Source organism: Xiphophorus hellerii, chromosome 8 (genome assembly GCF_003331165.1).
Source record: "Xiphophorus hellerii strain 12219 chromosome 8, Xiphophorus_hellerii-4.1, whole genome shotgun sequence".
Classification (NCBI taxonomy): domain Eukaryota; kingdom Metazoa; phylum Chordata; class Actinopteri; order Cyprinodontiformes; family Poeciliidae; genus Xiphophorus; species Xiphophorus hellerii.
In genome coordinates this window covers 29,383,326-29,407,370 of record NC_045679.1, presented here as the reverse complement: position 1 = coordinate 29,407,370, position 24,045 = coordinate 29,383,326, and the positions used below count along the sequence as shown (strand labels likewise).

General features: G+C 44.4%; 1 protein-coding gene across 3 annotated transcripts in view; it reads left to right on the top strand.

The window, feature by feature from the left end:
• megf10 (multiple EGF-like-domains 10) overlaps nucleotides 1-24,045 on the top strand; it is a 109,801-nt gene that overhangs the window by 72,975 nt on the left and 12,781 nt on the right. For 2 of the 3 annotated variants that reach the window (XM_032569008.1, XM_032569006.1), the window contains 7 exons: nucleotides 1,722-1,896; nucleotides 4,298-4,418; nucleotides 8,344-8,487; nucleotides 8,757-8,810; nucleotides 10,299-10,526; nucleotides 10,985-11,100; nucleotides 11,186-11,288. In XM_032569008.1, coding sequence (XP_032424899.1) covers nucleotides 1,722-1,896; nucleotides 4,298-4,418; nucleotides 8,344-8,487; nucleotides 8,757-8,810; nucleotides 10,299-10,526; nucleotides 10,985-11,100; nucleotides 11,186-11,288 — 941 coding nt within the window. The remainder of the gene's footprint in view (nucleotides 1-1,721; nucleotides 1,897-4,297; nucleotides 4,419-8,343; nucleotides 8,488-8,756; nucleotides 8,811-10,298; nucleotides 10,527-10,984; nucleotides 11,101-11,185; nucleotides 11,289-24,045) is intronic. The other variant, XM_032569007.1, reaches the window with a different exon arrangement.

Genomic DNA, 24,045 nt, shown 5'->3' with positions numbered 1-24,045 from the left:
GGGTAAGCTCTTTTCTAGCGCTAAAAAAGAATAAAAAAAGTAAACTCTGATTATTCTGTGTGGCTGATTTCCTGTTCGTGTGCTCATACGTTTTTGGTCCGTCGAGTTTAAATCACAACAATTGGTAGCAGAGGATGGTTCCGTGTTGAGACGCGAGCAGAGATTGGACGGGCCGTTTAAGGCAACAGCCTGCCGGGACAGTACAAGGGCGTTGGGGCCCCAATAACCAGGTAAGGAAGCTTTTTCCTTAAACATACACCCTTGTACTCTTTCTTTGGGCTGTCTAAATTCCATATATCCAGTCGTGTTCGTACTGCTTTCCGTTGGTTGGTCGAAGTCTTTTATTATTTATAGGAGCAATATAAAAACAAACAAAAAAAACAAAAAAAGTGTTTTGGTCGATTGGCACGCATTGAGAATTGGCCGTCTCCCCCTTGCGTCGGACGCGGCGAAGGTACAGGCTGGGTTTTGTCGGTTGTGTCCCCGAGGAGTACTGCCCTCGACAAATAATGCGCTAGCCAATCTGGGTCAGCTCGAGAAATGCTAAAAGCGGTGAGAGCTGGCCATCATAGGACAACGTAGATATTAGGTAAAGGTTGATCGCGATCTGATCCTCAGATGAAGTATAAGTATAAAGTATAAGTAAAAAAGCGTTGCCATCGAGGACTAAAATAGGAGCTTTGAAGAGCGTGGATCCATTTCCGTGTTTTATGTAAAGCTGTGTCTTTTATGTCAGCTGTGTCTTTGTCAGCTGTGTGTGTCCGACTCTGCCGCCGAGCAGACGTTTTTGTCCATACGTCGCTTTTCTGTATGTAACAAACTGTGTGTGCGTGTCCTTGATAAGCGTCTCAACAATGTCCACAGAAAATTTGATTTAATTTAAACAACTAATATCTTTTGAAAAGAGAAAAGTTAGAATATTCTGCCCACTAAGCAATTAAAAATAACAATTTATTTAACAAACATTCTAGATTTTTAGTCAAAGTCTATGTATTAAATAAAAAACAAGCAGAGAATCCCCATCAACAAGATATACAGATTACTTTAAAACTTACCCTGGTCAATATTTTTCCCCAGGTTTAAAAGTGTCAGTAAATAGAAGTCTTATGTAAGGCCTCTCTTCCATTTTTTGAACATTGCTGGTACTGAATTCTAAATTTGCTAAGAATTTTAAAGTCCACCCCGAGTTAGTAAGAAACATGAAGCATTATCAAACCACTCACATATGCAGTTAATACTCGCAGGGTATCAGGGAGGATGGTACCTACCTCATCATTCATTGGCAAGGAGGGATACGTTGATAATTATTAATTACGTAATTGACATAGACTGCCTGTCAGCTATGTCAATTTGTAAAGCTTACAAATTTTGGTTTTGTCAGTTTAGAAAACAAACTTTTCTGGAAATTAGGTTTTATATTAAAAGAAGTGGGAGAACTTTGAAGTGATAACACCCTGTGTTAAGTGATGAAATTACACTGTATAAAATTTGTTTTTCTATATTTTAAGAACTTAGTGTGTAGGCCATTGACTTCTATTCAGGAAAGACATGTTACTAAGATTAAAGATTACTTTAAACTTGTTAGGAGTATAGAAAACATGGGACTTAACTGTACCATTAACCATTTTTTCTGTGATAAAACTGTGCAAAGCAGTTCAATGTAGTACTCTGACATAGTAAAGTAAATTTTTGTGATTATGTCATGTTTTCTTTTTCACTAGATGTCACCCAGTGTCAGGGGAGTGCACATGTCAGGCTGGTTGGTCAGGACTCTTTTGCAATGAGACGTGCACACCAGGATTTTATGGCAAATCTTGCAGTGACTTGTGCCAGTGCCAGAATGGAGCTGACTGCCACAGTGTGACTGGAGAATGTATCTGTGCTCCTGGCTTTATGGTAAATTAATTTGTTGCATGCACATGTATTAATTTAAGTGCATCCTGAATTATATGTATGTGTAGACACAGATACATACAAGCGAACTTTACAGTTAAGACATATGATACTAAGAGATTAAAAAAAATAGATTACGCAATAGTCTGTTGAAAATTTCAAATACAGTGAACCCTCGCTATAATGCGGTTCACCTTTCACGGCCTCGCTGCTTCGCGGATTTTTTTGTGCAGTTCTTTTCCCACAGTGCATTGTATTCTGCGACCTGATTGGCTAAACAGTGTCCACGTTTCTTCTCTACCTGTGTGCCAATAACGTTACAGTATTTAAATATGCATAACACAGCTTGGAAAAAGACACTAGAGAGCGGAGTCAGGCCGCAGCGTCACAGTTAGAGGCACAGTGAAATACGCAAGTCACAGTTTGTCCTACTGTACTTCGTATTGATGATTAAAATGATCATTTTACTGTAGTTATTTGTAAGAAAGCGTTCTATTTGTTTAAAAAATGCTTGGGCCTGAAAACAGGTTTTGTTCTTTGGTTTCAATGTAGAGTATTTAATTATGCCGTATAATAATTGTAAAAAATAAAGGTAACTAGGCAGTTTGCCTATCACAAGTTCTTTTCGGAACGCAACCCCCTCGAAAAACGAGGGTTCACTGTATACTCCTAAAGCATATTCATTTACAGTTCTTTTCTCGCTTTTCGGAGTATTGATGCCTCGCCTGTCCTGGATCAGCGTCCCTAGCTTTCAGCAGAGCTCCCTCCTTAGCATTCAGCCAGGGTTTCTGGTTTGGGTTACGGGTGACTATCCTGGTGGTGGTGGTGACATCATCAGCACACTTGGAAGTGAAGCCAAGAACAGAGGAGGTGTATTCCTCGAGGTCCACCTCTCCTTCATAAGTAGCCACCTCTCTGAAGACCTGCCAGTCTGTGTACTGAAAACAGTCCTGGTACACATAAGCTGCATCCCTGGGCCACACAGTGACTGTCTTCTTCGTTGGCTTTATCTGTCTCATCAGCAGATGATATGCTGGAACCAGTAGGATGGAGATGTGGTCGGAGGGGCCAAGATGGGGTCGAGGAAGAGCTCTGTACACATCATTAATGTTAGATTACACACATTGCAGAGTGTTGTCTCCCCATGTAGGAAAGGTGTCGTGTCAGTAAAATCTGGGCAGAGTGTCCATCAGTTTCACGTGGGTAAAGTCTCCCGCAACCACGTAAAACACCTCTGAGTGTTTTACCTGCAGTGAGCTAATGGTGTCATGTAGCTCGTTGCTGCATGCTACATGCTTCGTTGCCATTAGCACCCGGTGAGATGTAAACAATGGTGATGAACACCGCAGTAAACTCCTGAGGCAGATAGTACAGCCAGCATTTCACTGTCATAAGTTCTATCTCCTCAGAGCAGCAGATTTTAATCAGTCCACAGTTCATACACCAACCTTCATTCGCGTACATACAGAGTCCTCCCCCTGTGTTTTTCCCAACCATTGGTCGCGGCCTGCTTGGAATAACTGAAGACCGTTGAGCTGGAAGGCTGAGTCTGGAATGTTGCTGTTAAGTCAGGTTTCCGTTAGGCAAAGAATGGCACTGTTCTTCATCTCTGCAGAAACTCTCAGCCTCAGATGTAACAAATACACTTTGTTATCCAGTGAGCGGACATTGACCAGAAACAGAGTCGGAACAGGTGGCTTCCTAGCCTCCAGCTGAACCAACGCACCTGCCCCCTTCCCCCTCTTTGGTTTTCGGGCATATTTTCTTGCTCCTTGCACCCTGCTGCGTCAGTCCGTTGATCTGAGGAGCCTCTGACTCCCAAGTGTGGATTTCAGCCATGGTGATATATTAACAGCCGAACTGTCTCCAATAGCCATCAGTTCGGCCGAGCTATACTTCAGCCGTAAAGTTGTCACTAAACTCTTACCCAAAGCAGCCTCATAGATGTTAAAATAGGGCATAATCTGGGGAACTCGAGAAGCCGCTGCACCTCTGTGCGCCGCCATAGCAATTGATAATCAATAGGAATATACAGTAGGTGTGATTGAATGGAAGTGACTTCTTTGTAAAGTGATTTGTGATATTTGTTGTGACTTGATGCTATATAATTAAACTGAAATTAAATGAATTTAAAAAATAAAGTTTGTCATCATTAGAGGCTAAATCTATCCAGACATATAAAGATGCAATTTGCCAGCTCGAAGCATAATGGATGCCATCCCACAGCAGTGTGTGAGCACTCATAAAGAGCAACAGCAACCAACTGTTGTAGTTGGAGAAAGCACTGGCTGCATTGAACAGTCAAACCTTGACTAAATGATCTGTTACTTTAAAAGTAACTAAGTAAAATAGGTATTGAGAGTTTTTGCACTCAGAGCCTCTGTTTATCCATCCGATTCTCCAGGGTTCCAAGTGTGCAGTCCCATGCCCAGCTGGGGCATATGGAGTAAACTGTTCTGCAACCTGCAAATGTAAGAATGGAGTGCATTGCTCCCCTGTTGATGGATCCTGTTCCTGTACACCAGGTGAGGAGAAAGAGACAGAAGAGATGATGGTAAAGATAAAAAAGAAAGAAAGGCTTATGGAACAGTGACCAGTGAATACATGCATGGTGTGTTTATTTCTGTGTTGCTCTGCGATGGATTGCCAAGCTGTTCAATGTGTACCCCGCCTTTGCCCATTGTGTGTTGGATCACAGCACATTCAACACACCATATGTTTTGGATCGCAGCTCAATCACTTAATTAGTAAATATATTGCAGGACCAATCTTTGCAAGTGAAGTTTGTAATATTTAAACATTCTCATTTTATATTCATGGGAAAGCTTATTTTTCAGGTAACTGTGACAATTTGAATGGAGAGAAAATTAGCATATTTAAAAATGGAATGGCAAGGAATTAAAAGTCAGTGGTTAGATGACACAATGATCCAATTTAAATTGTAAGCACACTTCTCCCCAGATTAGGACCACCCCTCCCATTTCAGTGATGTGCACAATGGCTTACTTTTTTCTGGATCCCAGCAAACTTCCACATATCCATCAATTTCTTTTGCTTATCTAGAGTTGGGTTGTGGGGGTAGCAGCCTAAATAAGGAGACCCAGACTTCCCTCTCTCCAGCCACTTGGGCTAGCTCCTCCAGGGGAATCCCACGGTGTTCCCAGGCCAGCAGAGAAACATAGTCCCTCCAGAGTATCCTGGTTCTTCCCCTGGATCTCCTCCCAAGTGGGATCTCCCTGGAACACCTCACCAGGGAGGCATCCTAACCAGGTGCATGAGCCACCTCAACTAGCTCTACTTGACATGAAAGAGCTCTACTCTGAGGCCCTCCAGGATGACTGAGCTTCTCACCGACTCTCTAAAGGTGAACCCAGACACCCTATGGAGTAAACTAATTTTGGCTGCTTGTTTCCACGACCTTGTTCTTTGATCCAAAACTCATGACCATAGATGAAGGTAGGAACATAGATCAACTGGTAAATTGAGAGCTTTGCTTTTTGACTCAGCTCTCTCTTAACCACGACAGAGCAAATTGACTGCAGACACTGCGTCAATTTGCCTATCAATCTCCCTCAAAATTTTTCCTCAGTCATGAGCAAGATCCCGCTTGAACAAGAACTCCTCCTCTTGGGACAGGACATCCTACCCAACCTGGAGAAGGCAGTCTACCCTTTTCCGGCTCAAGACCTTGGCCTTGGATTTGGAGGAACGGATCTTCATCCCAGATGCTTCACACTCGGCTGCGAATCGCTCCAGCGAAAGCTGTAGATCATGACCTGATGAAGCCAATAGGACCACATCATTCACAAAAAGCAGAGATGCAATCCTAAGGCCACCAAAATGGATCCCCTGAACACCTTGTCTCCACCTAGAAATTCTGTCCATAAAACTAATGAACAGAATCAGTGACAAAGGGCAATCTTGGTTGAGTCCAACTCTCAGCGGAAACAAGCCTGTCTTACTCCTGGCAATGCGGACCAGACTCTGACACATGTCATACAGGGAACTAACAGTTTGTATCAAAGAGCTCAGTACTGCAGACTCCAGGAGCACCTCCTACAGGGTTCCCCGAGGAACATGGTCAAGTGCATTCTCCAAGTTCACACACACATATAGACCTTAGGCGAACTCCAGGTCCCTGCTGAGGGTCCAGTGTTCCACAACTGAAAAAAACCCTCACACTGTTCTTCCTGAAGCTGAGGTTTGACTATCTGATGGACCCTCCTTTCCAGAACCCCTGAATAGACCTTGCCATGGAGGCTTAAGAGAGTTACCCATCTGTAGTTGGAGGGGGTGGTGGTCCTTTTTGAATAAGGAGACCACCACTCCATTCTGCCAATCCAGGGGAACTGTCCCTAATGTCCATGCAATACTGCAGAGCAGCATCAACCAACACAACCCTACAACATCCAGAATTTTAAGAAACTCTGGGCGAATCTCATCCACCCCCGGGGCCTTGCCATTTGGCAACCTCAACACCAGAGATTGGTGAGCTCAACTCAAAGTCCCCAGGCTCCACTTCCTAAATAGAAGGCATGTTGGTGGGATTGAGGAGGTCTTCAAAGTATTCTGCCCACCGGCTCACAACATCCCGAATTGAGGTCAGCAGCGCATCATCCCCAATATAAACAATGTTGGTGCTCTAATGCTTCGCTGTGAATCTGGGCAAAAATCTTTCTCTATGGCCTCTTCAAACTCCTCCCATGCCTGAGTTTTTGCCTCAGCAACCACCCGCATGTTATTTGCACTGCTGGTACCCATCAGTGGCTTCTGGTGTCCCACAGGGCTCCTTTTTCAGCTTAGGTTCAGCAGACGAACCACTTAAGTTCAGATCAAGAGGGATATTGCTCCCAACCACCCCCCTCAAGGTCTCACTGTCATTGTCCACGTGAGCATTCAAGTCCTCCAGCAGAAGAAAGGAGTCCCCAGGAGGAGCATTCTCCAGTACCCCCTCTAAGGATTACATAAAGTCTGAACTATTGTTTGGTCACGTAAGCACAAACAGTCAGAACCTGTCCCTCCAGTCATAAGCAGAGGAAGGCTACCTTCACATTCACTGGGGTGAACCCCAAATTTGCCCACTCCTGCCAGGCCCCTCTCAGCAGGGGGTAACTCCAGAGAGAAAGAGTATCCAACCCCTCTGAAGGGGCTGGTTCCACAGCCTGAGCCATACGTTGAGGTGAGACCAACTATTAGCCGGAACCTCTCAACCTCATGCACTAGCTCAGGTTCCTTCCCCACTAGAGAGGTGACATTCCATGTCCCAAGAGCCAACTTCTGTAGCTGAGGATCAGGGGCCTCATGCATAAAAGACTGTGCAGTTTTCACTCTAAAACTTGGCGTACAGACAAATTTAGAAAAGTGCAATTCTGCATGTGCATGGATCTCTCTATTGCACTTGTTTTAATTGGTAATGATGCCAAAAGTCATCATTATCATACTCTCCTTCTGTCTGGAGACATGTAGGGACAGTGACAGGAAAAGTAGAGAGCTGGCTGAGATGATTCCCAAGAGCTCCTCAAGGTTTCCTCCAGAAAATTTGCTAATTTCGGTGCTTCAGGCGCCTGGGCAATCATTCATCCAGCAGCCCCTCGTGTTTTTGAGTTAAATAATGTTTAAAGTTGACAGGAAATTTGAAAATATCACTTGATGATTGTGTTATTGAAAGATTAAAACCTGAACACCAATTATAAAGTCTTAAAAAATGTAAATATTTTAAAAAGACTGAAATAAATAAGCAATGCTTAGCCTGGTGGGGGCACAGGTAAAGACTGGTGGCCCACCAGACTTATAATACACTGAGGGAAACCCTGCTCCTAACACTTCGGCAGGATTTAAGCTGTTTTATTGTGGTGTTGATAGGAAGAGAAATTGAGTAGTATTTCTAAAGGAGCCCCTTGGCCAGTAATGTGAAATGAGATGAAAAGAGTAGATAGAGTGATTTGTCTGAAGGTAAAAATTAATGATAATAGTTAATTTAATATTGTCAGTTATGCTTGGATGTGATGTATATAGAAGAGAGAGAAATTCTAGAAGGACATTGATGAAATGATGGAGTATTCCTAGGGAAGAAAGAGTGGTGTTCGGATCTGATCTGAATGGACATGTTTGTAAAGGAAACAGAGGAGATGATAAAGTGATGGGCAGGTTTGGTGTCAAGGAATGGAAATTTTATGATGGATTGTGTTTTAAATATTTTGTCTTTATATGTGTCAAAACCCATAGGCAAAATGCTTTGTAAAAACAATACTTTTCAAGAGTGAGTGCTTTCCTGCAAATTCCAAACCCAATAATAACTACTTGCAGTTCTAGTTCCTTTTAAATATGTTTAGATGATTGGATTGATTTGTAAAGCACCTTTTCATTTGAGATGAATCTGCACATAGTAAATAAACTTAACTGATCTGAAATGTGTCCTCTGAAGTAACAGAAATGTAACTGTGTGGGCAGGTCACTGTGACAGTGTGTGTGCAGAAGGATGGTGGGGGCCAAACTGTTCGCTGCCATGTAATTGTAAGAATGGGACCTCCTGTTCTCCAGACAAAGGAACCTGTGAGTGTGCACCTGGATACGAGGGCATCTTCTGTCAGAAAAGTAAGGACATAATTAGCATCTCTTAACACCACAAGATCATCATAAAACACTGGACAGTTTTTTTGTTTTAAAAAAAACCAAAACATGTTTTGAAATCCTTCCTTAAGTCAATGTATAAAGTAGACCTGCAATGCTTTGGTCTGAATTCCTGGTTATTGTAGCTCCACAGATCCCTGGTTTACCTCTGTTCTGAGGCGTTTTAGAGCAACTCATTTTGCTGCGGTCTTTTTAAATGTGAATGAGACACTTCACTCCTTGCCTCCCTCCAGGCTGCAATGTGGACAGAGTGAAATGGGTCTCCTCTACTCTGATTGTTGGTGAAGGTATTGTGTTGAACGCATTTCTGTGTGAGACTGGCTGTAGTGCTGAGGAAACGAGAGAAACTAATGGCGTCTAATGACCGATCTTGCTGCTCACTCAGGACAGACAGGCTGCAGACGAGTGGCAGAAAAAATTAATTGGTAGATTTATCACTAGTTGTTGTTTTGAAGAAAAAAACTCACTAAGAGAGTTAAAAATCCATAAACATAGTCCCAAAAAATAAATAAATAACTCGAAGCTTAGAGACAAAGGAGATAAGTTGACCACAGTGCTTCTTTCGTCCAGAACACATCCCCACCCACCCCCTCTGCTTATCCCTTCACTCGGGGGTGTCTCTTGGCTCCGCCACCTTTGCTGCAATATTCCCAAATTTGCCATGGGCGGGGTGTAGCTTTCAGAGGTTGGTCACAACATGCTTTCAAAAGAATGGCTGTTGATTTTATTAGTTTGGTTTTCTATTAAAATCTGTCTACATAGATTGTTCCTATAGATTGATATTTATATAGATTGATATAGATATATCAATTTACATATCTATATAGAGATATACAAAGATCGATAGCTGACTATTAACAGAAAACTTATCTATCTATCTCTGTCTCTCTCTCTCTCGATAGAAAAGTAAAAGAATAGTCTGAATAGTCTGATTATGTCGTGAAATAAATTTGTGGTACATCCATTGTGGCAACAGTTTTATAACATGTTTCGCAAATTACCTCATTTTGTTCGACATCCTCCATATAAAATACAAACCACTGCCAAATTATTGATCCAGCACTGTTTCTCTTCGGAACTAAACTAGTTCATCTGATTCGTCTTCAGTTACCGTCTCATTCACAGCTCGCCTCAAACTCTCGCTGTCACCATGTTGTTTGTTTTCCCACGTTTGGGTGAAGAAAATTTTCAGGTTGGGACTGGGGAGGGACTAGTGATGCATTCATAGGGTGTCGGATAAACCATACTCGCAGTGAATTTGCCGGCGAAAGTTTATTATTTGAACGATAATTTATATTCGATGGTTGCGAAATAGCCATTTTAACAATCGTAAATGGAAAATATTGCGATACATCGAGTGTACTTGATACATCGTCCAGCCCTACATCCAGGTCGCATTCATCCGACCTAAACGTCACTGATATTCGACAAATGCCACTATTCTGCGTCCTGATGCGAACAAGCAGGACGAATAACAACAACTATGATGAGCATCCATATTTACTACTGCAAACACTGAGCACTTCTTTTTACGGTGGTTGGCAGAACACTGAGAACGCTGACGCTATTGAGCCCTCTACTGTGCATACGGGACACTTTCAGGTCGTTTCACACTTCAGAACACATACAGGTCTCATTTATTTGGAAGTGTGAATGGCCACGGCAAAAAAATCTGATTTGACAAAAAATCGGAATTGGGTCACTTCACACTGCAGTTTCCATCTGACTTATTTGGTTGAAAAATAGAATGAAACTGTTTCTTCTTCTCTTTGCAGGTGGTGTAGTGCTGTTTGGAAACTTCAACAATTTGACCAGCGCATCCTTACATGTAGACAACTACCAGATAGGAGTCATTGCAGGAATCATAGTTCTAGTGTTTTTGGTACTTCTTGCCCTGCCCCTATTCATCATCTACCGAAATAAACAGAAGAGTAAAGAGGCAACCATGCCAGCTGTAATCTACACTCCTGCTATCAGGGTCACATCTAATTATACTATGGCAGGTGAATTAAAGTTGGATATTGATTAAAATGTAATTGTATGTCCCCCATAATCAAACATATGTCTAATAAGTGCTCAGTTACTTTTTGATACCTACAAACTTCAGGCATCTAATGGCATGTTGCTATACAACATGCCATCACTCCAGTTACCATACCCCTTACATATGTATCACAACATGTTGCTTTGATACAACATGTGATACATGCCGTATCATGTATCACAACATGATACATGATGCGTGACATGTTGTGACATGTCACAACTGTGGCAGTAGTCACAACATGCCATAGCTTTTTCAATGCAGAAACTACTCCTGGGCCAGCATTTCTGTGCTATTTCTGTCCATGAAACTGTGCCCTCATAACTCTACAGACAGTCAAAATATGTCTTTTGAAGCCAACTCAAAAGAATTATGCAGAAAGCTCTGCTAATACTTATGCCCTATTTTACCTTTTAGATACTTACACTCCTTCATATGAAGCCCACCCCAGCAACTACTTTTCCAACCCCAGTTACCATACTCTTACCCAATGCATCAGTCTGCCTCATGTCAAGAGTGGTCAATGTGCAAAGGTAAGAGCACATATATGCATTCTGTACAGAGGGATGAAAACAAATCCCTAAACAATCTGTTTTTGTACTGTTATGTTACACATAGGCTGGTAGCAATCTGTTTCCTAACATGGAGAATGTGGCTCTTGGTGCTCATACTGCAACCAGGCTTAGCAACTGGAAACAAGGGGTCCACTTCAATGAACTGGGTGAGTTACAGAGTGCAGACAGTTTAAACAGATTGTTCAGTGTCACATGTTGGTGGTGTTTCATAATTTAATTATAAATCTCCTTACAGTTTGCAAAAAATTATTTGACTTACAATTAATTGTCAATTATTATTGGATTAAAATTAGTTCCAGTTCATTAACGTGTAACTAACCCCTAAATCGAATCGTTTGTGCTGATAAATTGTCTAAAAAAGTAACTTGGGGTTCCCTCTCTAATTGTGATATTTTTGTTTAAATTTAGGATAGTTCTGTAATATTGTACCTATTGGTACAACGTCTCAGTTGGTACAACTTTGTTACAGTTATGTGTTTGGGTATAAAACCATCTCATTCAGACAGAGCCCATCTGGTAGCGAGTCAGGAGTTGGAATAGCGAGCTGAGCGTGATTGAAGCGAGCGTTTATTGGTAACATTATGCAGTTTTGCAAATATATGATTTATTTGCAGTGTGGATACACAGTGGGATGGGTTTCCTCTGCTCTGACTACTGTACAGTTATCCATGGTGTTGAATGGACAACTGTGTCAGACTAACTGCCGTGCTTAGGAAGTGGGAGAGGCTCACGGCAGCTCTCGCTCCTCTGAACAGTTGCTAAATATAGCAAAGTTTTATCATTCCTCCAATGTCCGAGAGGAGGACATTGTAATATCCTTCCATTCCAGCTACAACAACAACAGTTTCTGTCCACTTCGTGGTCACAAAGTGGCAAAGAAGTCTTCTCCTCACTGACAGGACTTTAAATGAACACACGTCTTTTCAGGGGACTAAGTATTTAACATGTTTTGTTCTTTTTATTTTACTATTGAGCAGCCTGATAGATGTCTGTTTTGTTATTATTTATGTAGGGTATATGTCTAAGTTTAGCAATATGAGAAAATCCTTTGTTAATCTACAGTATACAGCACTTTTTTAAATTCAGCATATAAAAATTCTAGCCCTTCTTATTGTTGTAGTGCACCCATTTTTCTTTCTGTGCAACACAGAAAGAACAGATTGTTTAAACAGATTTAAACTCCATAGTTCACTTACTATGGAGAGCCATGTCAGCCAAAATTAAATAAATAGGGAAAATAAATAAATGTGTAAAATAAATAAATAAATGAGTAATTGGCATCTTTATTTCCATTTATATTTAATCATTTATACATTTATTTATTCCCAAATTTATTTCTGCCTGCCCTTTTTTCATTTCCCTATTTTCCTTTTTCATTTATCCTTTTCCATTATTTCCTTTTCATTTATCTCTTTTATTTATCAATTTATCCCTTATTCATTTATCAATTTTTAATTGATCTGTTTTTTATTTATCCATCTTTCATGTATCCCTTTTTCATTTATCAATTTATCCCTTTTTCATTTATCCATCCATCCATCCATCTTCTTCCGCTTATCCGAGGTCGGGTCGCGGGGGCAGCAGCCTCAGAAGGGAGGCCCAGACTTCCCTCTCCCCAGCCACTTCTTCTAGCTCCTCCGGGGGAATCCCGAGGCGTTCCCAGGCCAGCCGAGAGACATAGTCCCTCCAGCGTGTCCTGGGTCTTCCCCGGGGCCTCCTCCCGGTGGGACGTGCCCGGAACACCTCACCAGGGAGGCGTCCAGGAGGCATCCTGACCAGATGCCCGAGCCACCTCAACTGGCTCCTCTCGATGTGAAGGAGCAGCGGCTCTACTCTGAGTCCCTCCCGGATGACTGAGCTTCTCACCCTATCTCTAAGGGAGAGCCCAGCCACCCTACGGAGAAAACCCATTTCGGCCGCTTGTATCCGCGATCTCGTTCTTTCGGTCATTACCCAAAGCTCATGACCATAGATGAGGGTGGGAACGTAGATCGACCGGTAAATCGAGAGCTTCGCTTTTTGGCTCAGCTCTCTCTTCACCACGACGGACCGGTACAGCGTCCGCTTGACAGCAGACGCTGCGCCAATCCGCCTGTCGATCTCCCGCTCCCTTCTTCCCCCATTCGTGAACAAGATCCCGAGATACTTAAACTCCTCCACTTGGGGCAGGACACCCCCCCTGACCCGGAGAAGGCACTCTACCCTTTTCCGGCTCAAGACCATGGCCTCGGATTTGGAGGCACTGATCCCCATCCCGGCCGCTTCACACTCGGCTGCGAACCGCTCCAGCGAGAGCTGCAGATCACGATCTGATGAAGCCAAAAGGACCACATCGTCTGCGAAAAGCAAAGATGAGATCCTAAGGCCACCAAATCGGATCCCCTCAACACCTTGGCTGCGCCTAGAAATTCTGTCCATGAAAGTGATGAACAGAATCGGTGACAAAGGGCAGCCCTGGCGGAGTCCAACTCTCACCGGAAACGAGCCCGACTTACTGCCGGCAATGCGGACCAGACTCTGACACCGGTCATACAGGGACCTGACAGCCCGTATCAAAGGGCCCGGTACCCCATACTCCCGGAGAACCCCCCACAGGGCTCCCCGAGGGACACGGTCGAACGCCTTCTCCAAGTCCACAAAACACATGTAGACTGGTTGGGCGAACTCCCATGCACCCTCCAGGACCCTGCCGAGGGTGTAGAGCTGGTCCAGTGTTCCACGACCAGGACGAAAACCACACTGCTCTTCCTGAATCCGAGGTTCGACTATCCGACGGACCCTCCTCTCCAGGACCCCTGAATAGACCTTGCCAGGGAGGCTTAAGAGTGTGACCCCTCTATAATTGGAGCACACCCTCCGGTCCCCCTTTTTGAACAGGGGGACCACCACCCCAGTCTGCCAATCCAGGGGAACTGCCCCCGATGTCCATGCGACATTGCAGAGTCGCGTCAACCAACAAAACCCTACAACATCCAGAGCCTTAAGGAACTCCGGGCGGATCTCATCCACCCCCGGGGCCCTGCCACCGAGGAGCTTTTTAACCACCTCGGCGACCTCGCCCCCAGAGATTGGAGAGCCCAACCCAGAGTCCCCAGGCTCCGCTTCCTCAGTGGAAGGCATGTTGGTGGGATTGAGGAGGTCTTCGAAGTACTCTGCCCACCGGCCCACAACGTCCCGAGTAGAGGTCAGCAGCACACCATCCCCACTATAAACAGTGTTGGTGCTGCACCGCTTCCCCCCCCTGAGACGCCGGATGGTGGACCAGAATCGCCTCGAAGCCGTACGGAAGTCTTTCTCCATGGCCTCTCCAAACTCCTCCCACGCCCGAGTTTTTGCCTCAGCAACCGCCCGAGCCGCATGCCGCTTTGCCCGCCGGTACCCATCAGCTGCTTCCGGAGTCCCACAGGCCAAAAAGGCCCGATAGGACTCCTTCTTCAGCCTGACGGCATCCCTCACCGAAGGTGTCCACCAGCGGGTTCGAGGGTTGCCGCCGCGACAGGCACCGACAACCTTGCGGCCACAGCTCCGATCGGCCGCCTCGACAATGGAGGCACGGAACACGGTCCACTCAGACTCCATGTCCCCCACCTCCCCCAGGACGTGTTCGAAGTTTTGCCGGAGATGGGAGTTAAAGCTCCGTCTCACAGGGGATTCCGCCAGACGTTCCCAGCAGACCCTCACAACACGTTTGGGCCTGCCAGGTCTGACCGGCTTTCGCCCCCACCATCGGAGCCAACTCACCACCAGGTAGTGGTCAGTGGACAGCTCCGCACCTCTCTTCACCCGAGTGTCCAAGACATACGGCCGCAGATCCGATGAAACGATGACAAAGTCGATCATCGAACTGCGGCCTAGGGTGTCCTGGTGCCAAGTGCACATATGGACACCCTTATGCTTGAACATGGTGTTCGTTATGGACAATCCATGGCGAGCACAGAAGTCCAGCAACAGAACACCGCTCGAGTTCAGGTCGGGCGGGCCGTTCCTCCCAACCACGCCCTTCCAGGTCTCACTGTCATTGCCCACGTGAGCGTTGAAGTCCCCCAGCAGAACAAGGGAGTCCCCAGGAGGAGCACTCTCCAGTACCCCCTCTAAGGACTCCAAAAAGGGTGGGTAATCTGAACTGTCGTTCGGCCCGTAAGCACAAACGACAGTCAGAACCCGTCCCCCCACCCGTAGGCAGAGGGATGCTACCCTCTCGTTCACCGGGGTAAACCCCAACGTACAGGCGCCGAGATGGGGAGCAACAAGTATGCCCACTCCTGCCCGACGCCTCTCACCTTGGGCAACTCCAGAGTGGAAGTATGTCCAGCCCCTCTCAAGGAGACTGGTTCCAGAACCAGAGCCGTGCGTCGAGGTGAGACCGACTATTTCTAGCCGGAACCTCTCGACCTCACGCACTAGCTCCGGCTCCTTCCCCACCAGAGAGGTGACATTCCACGTCCCAAGAGCCAGTTTCTGCAACCGAGGATCGGACCGCCAGGGTCCCCTCCCTCTGCTGCCACCCATCCCACACTGCACCCGACCCCTTTGGCCCCTCCCACGGGTGGTGGGCCCATGGGAGGGGGGGCCCATGTTTCCTCTTCGGGCTGAGCCCGGCCGGGCTCCATGGGTAAAAGCCCGGCCACCAGACGCTCGCCATCGTGCCCCCCCTCCAGGCCTGGCTCCAGAGTGGGGCCCCGGTGACCCGCGTCCGGGCGAGGGAACACCAAGTCCAAAGTTTTCCTTCATCATTGGGGTCTTCAGGCTGCTCTTTGTCTGGTCCCTCACCTAGGACCTGTCTGCCTTGGGTGACCCTACCAGGGGCATGAAGCCCCAGACAGCATAGCTCCTAGGATCATTGGGACACTCAAACCCCTCCACCACGATAAGGTGGCAGCCCATGGAGAGGGGAATCAGAATTAAAAATGGAATTTAATAATGAAATGGCTGTGGACAACAGTGGAGTGTATACAGCTTTCTGGGAGCAGTTCTTGGAGAAATGTATTACCTCAGATGATCATCACATTTGTTACCTGTAATGTTCAATTACATAAAATTCTAGGACAGGATATAGTTCATTACATGTTCACTTCTTACCTTAAATATGTTAAATACAACAAATATTTACTTAAAGTGTGATCTATTTCATAATATTTACCTTTATTGTTTACTCTGACCTGTTTAATTACACATTAAGTGTTTAAAGATGGGCTCTTTCATCTGGTTTGCTTGTTACATTAAATGTTTACTGCAAAATTGAATATAATTGTTTACTTTAATCATATAAAATGTTTATTTAAAATATAATCTTTCATTACATGTATGTTTATTACTTGAAACATTTTAGATATCACATTTTTACTTGAAATGTGATTAATTTCATCACCTGTTTCCATGCAACTTGAAGTGCTTGAATCAAACGTTTCATCAATGTTTACCACATTAAATTATGAAATGAGAGAAAACAGCCACTTCCAACTGAACACATATTTCAACACAAATGGTTCATGTTCCTCTTCAGAGTGTGCAGCCTTGCTGAGCTCCTCTCCTGGGGTTTCCTCCTCAGCCTCCGCTACGGTGTTTTCATTATTTACCTCTTCTGGGGTAAATAATGAAAACACAATCTTCGTAACTTGCTCCCCCACTTGTTGATCCACCATGGTTTTGCTGTATCGCCTCTTTAATTGACGCGCATGTCGGTCCGATGTTGTGGCGTTTACCTCGCAGTGACCCAGATTCAGCGCTGGAACCCAGTCTGGATTGAGCTAATCAATTTCATACGTCGGTTTGCCTGTAAGAGGACATATCAGAACATATATCGGTATTAATGCTGTAAATTTGATAACACTAGTAAAATAGTTCACTTCACAATAATGGAATAACCTCGATGTCCACTGACAAAACTCGGACGATCCTACATTAAAAAATATAAGCCCGACCTAAACAAGGTCGACCCACTTAAATGTAATGCAAGTGACATTTAACATTAACGTAACTGAACATGAGTAAACCCGGACAAAATCATAGCAAAACATTATGACACAACACCAACAAAGCGAATTTAAACACTCACCAGAATGGACATGTGGATAGACAAACTTGTAGATATCTTGGGATGTTGGAGAACGTAAATATCAGGACGTCTCACCGGTGATACCCAGGACATTCGTCTCTTTTTCGTTAGGTCCGATAGCTTAGCTCCGATAGCTAGCCTCCTCGCGTTGTTTACAGTCAGGCAAACAGTGAAACGAAAGTCCGTTTTCCATCTTTTTACCGTTTCGGTCGTGTGAGATGGCGCTCATATCCCTACGCGTAGAGCAGTGACGTCACGTTCTAAAGCTCTATTGTTGGTTAGCTTTCTGCTTTTGGAACATTCACTCTGCCTTCAAACCACAGACACATCACCCAAACGTGGGTATCTCCATCCTCCTATTTCCGTGGATCACACTTTGCTTTCGTATCTTAAAAAAAAAAAGGAAATTGTGAATTTTTTACAGTTACAAAATGATGGGCAATTTAATTACTAGATGCTTAGTGACGTTTAATGAGGTATGCTCTAATTTGGAAAAGAAATCCTCTGCAATAACTTTTTGTTGTTTCTTAAATGCTAAGTTTTATTTGGCTCAGACTGAGTTGATGCTTGGGAGTGAGATTGGTTTTGGCAATCTTAATGGCTCTTTGCTGAAAGAAATTTCAGGCCAAAAATTTTTGCACAGTGGCTCATCAGTTGGGGAATCTTTCCAAGAAACTGTGCCCACATCAGTTTTATTAATGAGACTTCCAGTTTTGGAGTTATAATCTAAAATGCATATTTTCTACCATAGTGCCACCTATAGGTAAACCTGCCTCGATAGTTGTATTTGAGTAGCGGTGTGGGAAATAAACTTGGAAACCAAATAAAAGTTATAAAAAGTTTCACGGGGAGGCTGCAGTAGGAGTTTCTGAAGAAAAAATGTAATAAGAATAGAAAAATGGAATTAAAAACAATAGGATTCCCTTATCTGCTGGGAGCAGGCGACCGGCCAGGCCTTGCATTGACCGTCTGCTTGCTTCTGTTGGCTGGTAAGCTTAATAAGTTCAATAACAGCATGGGCAAGATTATAACGTATAATATTGTACAGTTGCCTAAAATAGCATAATATAATCCAAAGAATGTGCAACTGATGATCCTACATGTGAGTAGCAGGTCATTTAAAGAGGGACAACTGTCTATCCACAATTGTGTTCTGGATAAATGACTCTGTGTCTTTCTAGCAACAGTAACACATAAACAAAAACTGATTAAGGCCGGCAACATCCCTTAGAAAGTGTGCAGAATGAGGAGAAGATAAAACCAGACCTTCCGCTACAATCTTTGCTTCACTTGGTTGCATACCTAAGATGAGATAAGTGGGGCCCAGTGCTTGGCCCACTCTGTATCTGTTTCATTTGTATGACTTGTAACATTTGATCATCATCAATTGAGCCATTTCAGCAAAAATGAAATAAATAAATATATAAGGAAAATAAATAAATGAGTAAAATAAATAAATGGGTAAAATAAATAAATAAATGAGTAATTGGCATCTTTATTCCCATTTATATTTATTCATTTATACATTTATTCCCAGATTTATTTCTGCATGGCCTTTTTTTCCCCATTTCCCTATTTTCCCATTGTTTGTTCATTTCTACCTTGTAGTACATACTCCATTCACTGTTTAGCTGTCATGTCACAACAAAGGTTTCATAGTAGTCATATTTAATAAATGACAATGAGCTCCAAAGAGGCTTATTAGATTAAAAGTAATTTTTGAAAATAACATTAAAGCAGGTAATAAACATTTTTCACTGCTGTTGTAGTATTCTAATCCTCAATGCTTTGTTTTCATTAACCAACTAAGAAATCATCATTAACTTAAATAAAAGCTTTGAGTGGTCTGTGTAATAATTACTCTATAAAGGGTTTATCTGAGAGCTGAGTTACTGAAATATATTAACTTTTCACTAACACTCAGGTGTCCAAACTTCTAACACATGCCTGAGCTGCTCGCAGCAGCAGGTCTCCTAAGCTGCCGCACGGCGTAACCCAGCACGAGCCTTGTGGCGCTCATGTTGCATTTAGAGGCAGCTCGGAAAAACGGGTGACGACGTTTTAACGGATTAAACTGTTGAACTGCAGAAGAGAGACAGATGACACGACATGGAAGGGCGGAAATCAAATAGGAATAATGGAGAGTTGACTGTTCTAAGGTAAAAACGACGAACAGCTTCCAGTCCGGGGGGAGGGAGGGCACAGTTGACTCTGTGGGTGGGCGATGCCTCTCAATGCCCGCCCGTGCCAGCGGAGTAGCAGAAAAGGCTTCTGAGATCAATGATGTACCCGAGCTCAAACGACTTAGACGAGCCTTAAGCTTAAGCTAAGAAAAGGGGAAGCTTTGTTAAAGACCTGATGAAATAGCAACCGCCAGACCATTTAGGTCTTCTGGTTTGCTCGTACTGTAGAACGGGGAGAAACGTGAAACAGCGATCTGCCGCTATGCATTATGAACTGGGAAAAATTCCTACAAGTCAAACACCAAAACACGCATCCTTCTAAATTGAGGCTAAACCACCTTCTATTTAAAGTTGCCTTGATAAGTAGAGAATAGGATACTAAACACAATTTGATGGGAAACAATGATTGGATGATAGCCCTTAACAAACGTGTTTAATGAAAGCACTGAGCCGACTTGTACCGCCTCTCTTGGGCCGGTGCACGATTGGGAACAGCTTAGCGGTATACTAAAATTTTTTATTTATTTATTTTAAACTAACGTCCCGTTCAGTAATGTAAGTGGAAGCGTAACGTGTTATCACGCAGTTGAAGACAGCAGGTGCACTAACTGACGAGGAGAGTCCATGTAGAAGCGGGGAAATGAATGCAGTAGCCCGTGAACGGCTCTACTGTAGCTGAGTGAGTATACGTCTGCTGTTTTATGATGAATGATCCCTCTGTGCGAATAAGCGTGACCCGACACAACCGCTGACTGAGAGGGACCGGGAAAAGGAGCAGGAAGTCCGGTGCAGGGCTTAATAAAATTCAAGAAGGAATAGGGGAGACCGGGTATGGTTATAACATAGGGAGAGTTGTAACACCACCAGTTCCACCAAACAGGGATAAGATAGGAGTCACATGATCCTTTCAGTGTTTACCCGCTTCCTCCCCAATCCCATATTGTGATTGTCAAGGCTGGAAACAGGCACATGCAGATACTAAGGAGAAAAATCTGATTTTGAGGTAAGAAAGTAAATTTTTTGACCATGACTATATTTTGTTTAGTACTTATACTGTTGCAGATAAAACCATATGACTTACATTAGATGAAAGTGTAATTTCTCAGGCAAAATGTGATGCATTTTCCCGTGCTAATTTCAAACCGCTATGCTACTACAGCTAGCTAAACATGGCTGACAGGGTTGGGGTGGTTTGTAACACATCTTTAAAAAGTGTTACAACCATCCCCTTACATACAACTAAGAACATTTTGATTTTAATAATTTTACAGAATGCCTAGGCAGTGGATACGAAAGACTGATAGAGGTGTGTCTGCAGATGTTTTAAAAAAGGCATCTGATGAGGTCACAAAGAAGAGCAAGTCAGTCAGATCAGTTGCGAAGGCGCATGGGATCTGCCATGTAACACTGAGCAGATACTGCAATTCACTGCAGAAGCTGATAGAACAGGGGTCCAGTGATCTTCCCAGTGTAGGTTATTGGAGCAGCAACAAAGTCTTCTCTAAGGTGCAGGAGGAAGTGTTGGCTGACTATTTGACTCAGGCAGCAGACCTTACCTTCCCCCCCCCCCCACTGTAGCCATAAACTTCAGCCAGTGGATCGCAGTGTCTACGGCCCATTTAAGAAAATGGTGAACGCCGCAAGTGATGCCTGGATGAAGATGAATCCTGCCAAGACGATGACGATATATGATATTCCAAGTATTGTGAAGACTGCTCTGCCTGCAGCTGCAACACCGAAAAACATTCAAGTCGGTTTCCAATCCACAGGTATTTGGCCCTTCAATCCTGACATTTTTGAGGAGTGTGACTATGCACCCTCACAAGTCACTGACCGTCCCGACCCAGGTACATCACTGACATCTGGAGCTTTCCAGCCGCAGTCTCCACCAACTCACCTGGGGACGGCCTCCTCTCCTCCAACTTACCTGGAGACTACTACTTCTGGCTCCTCTGCAGTTAATGATGTGACCATGTCCTGTGCTCCAGATGAGCCAAGCACCTCGGGGGTGTCTCCTGGTCAGGCATTCAATCCTTTGGCTATGCGGCCATTTCCAAAAGCAGGGCCAAGGAAAACAACTGGCAGGATCAGGAAGAAAAGGAAATCTGAAATACTCACTGACACACCAGTGAAACAAGCACTGATGGAAGAGGAACAGAGAAGAGGAAGCAAAAATGTAAGGAAGAGTTTCTTTGCAAATAATAAAGGCAAGCAAAAGAGGAAGGAGAGAAAGCCTGCCAAGAAAATGTTAAAAGCCAATGCTGAGGATTCTGAGACCTCAGATGATGAATATTTTTGTGTTGTCTGTATGGAGCCATTTGGCAACTCAAAGCCACAGGAAGTGTGGGTAAAATGTGCCCTATGCAGTCTCTGGGCCCACCAAGCCTGCACTCCTGGGCTACCATCATTCATTTGTCACCACTGTGACTCTGATTAAGGATACACAGACATAGACACAAACACACACACACATTGACATTGGTTTTTGTTAGACCTACATGTTTGTTCAGTGTTCATTAAGCATACATTATACATGTTAAGGAAGTTTGTTCTAGTAGAATAATTTACACACATGCACACACACACAAACGGAGTATATTTGAGTTATGGTCAGTCACAGAGAGAGAGAGAGAGAAAGAGACATTGTTCTTGTATTGTTCTTTTAATTCAGTAAACCTCTTTTTGAAGCATATCACATGGTGTGGCCTCTATTTTTGCTTCTTTTGTCTAATTGTTACAACTTACCCCAGCAGGTGTTACAACCTACCTCGGTAGTGGGGTAGGTTGTAACAAAGGAACACCATGTATTTGACATGAACTCATGCGGTCTGTGATATTCTTGCAGAGGTTTGAATTGGTGCCATTTGTAGTAAACAAATGTGGGTATTTTGTATAAAAGTTTGAAAACTCTAGCTCAAAAATTCTGTGAGTTAAAGGTGCTGGAGCAAAAAGTGTTACAACCATACCCGGTCTCCCCTACATGGGGCAAGGCAACAGTAAGTAACGGAGGCTACTACTGAGTGCGATTCGCGGTAGACGAGAGGTTGGCGATCCACCTTATCTGACCGTGGGAGAGATGCGAGTATTATTTTATTTATGCATCGTTTGGATAAGCACCGAAGCATTTGAAACGCAGCCTGAGTGGTGCATACGAATACGGCTTGCAAGTTCAGGAAGAGGGTAGACTAATAAAGTTCCTACGTTTCCTAGCGTTGCGAAACATGAATGAGACATGTGAAGGCTACGTCTTACCCCGAAAGCCCGATGCGGGCGTAGCGTGAGAATCCAATGGGAGGAGCCGATGAGTGGGCTGACAGCGGCCAAGCGAAGTGAGAGAAGCTGTTGGCGTGGCTGAACCAGAGCGGGGAACCGGAGGAAAGGCGATGGGATGAACGGCGGTGGTGAAATGGAGAGATGATGAACGATGAGCTGGGAGGGAACGGCAACGTAGATCGGTGCAGCGAGACAGGCCCGGCCAGAGCCTGGGGCGAAGAAAGGCTGCCCGCAGATGTAGATGGTGAAGTTATATGACAGCTTGCCAGAGACGGACCGTGGAGAAGGAGACAATGGATCCCAGTCAGGCGAGAGAACGGCGGGAGAAGCTGGTTGGAATGAACAAGGCCGGGACCGGAGAAATTTTCTTCCATTGGAGGAGCGACTGAGGGAAAAGAAGGGGCCCAGCACGCGGATAAGTGACTTTTATGACGGAAGTTAGAGGTGGGAGGACGAGAAATCACAGAGAAAAGGATCTGATGAGATAGCTGGCTGAGGAGCTGAGGCATACGGATGAGCGGTTTGAGCTCTGCTGGAAAGCGGAAGACGCGATGGATGTACGTCCTTATCAGCTGGGACTTGGACGGTGATTGGAGGTGACGTATCTTGGACCAGCGTTGATTGGTCGACGGTGATGAGCGGGATGCACCGGTTGGATGATGCAGGTGGGGCTAGAGAAAGCCTTCCAGTTTGAATGGACCTTACCAGAGGGGCCGCTTTTCATTGGCTGATGCCCATTCTACGTGGTCACGTGCGTGGCCGTCTCACAAACAGACGCTTCCCGTTAGCTAAGTACAGCTAAAGGCAGAACTGATACAACTTCTACACCTTGAAGCCTGTCTTACGTTAGCTAAACAGATCAATATGCAATGTGTACTGTATCTGACATACACTAAAGATTTTATTTTAGCAGAAAAGGCTTTGGACTAAACTGTTACTCGTGTTAGCCACTCTAGCACCAAGTACAGTCAATCAACCATCGCTGTGTTCAGGGAAGCCCTGATTAATAATCGAGAAATAAATATCAAGCCTGGAAACTTGATATGGTAACGGACTGAATGTTATGTTTTTAACGTAATCTTTGCTCGTCTTGCGGGGAGCAGGCGGTTGCCACGGTAACAGGTGTGCTTAAACTACAAAGAGAGAGTAAAAAGGTACGAGTGGTTTTGAGTTGATGACCTGTTTGGGTTATTGGGGCCTGCCCATAGCAATGCATAAGGAGAGCAGTACTGACTTGCGAAGCAAGTCAGTACTGCCTCCATGCATTGCATGGCAGGCACCTATTATTCTACACCCAATAGAATGTCTCTTTTTTTTATAGCTTTATTTTTCTTCCATCACCGTTAATGCGGCTCGTACCGCTGCGAGCCCACCCACAAAAGTGGTATCAAA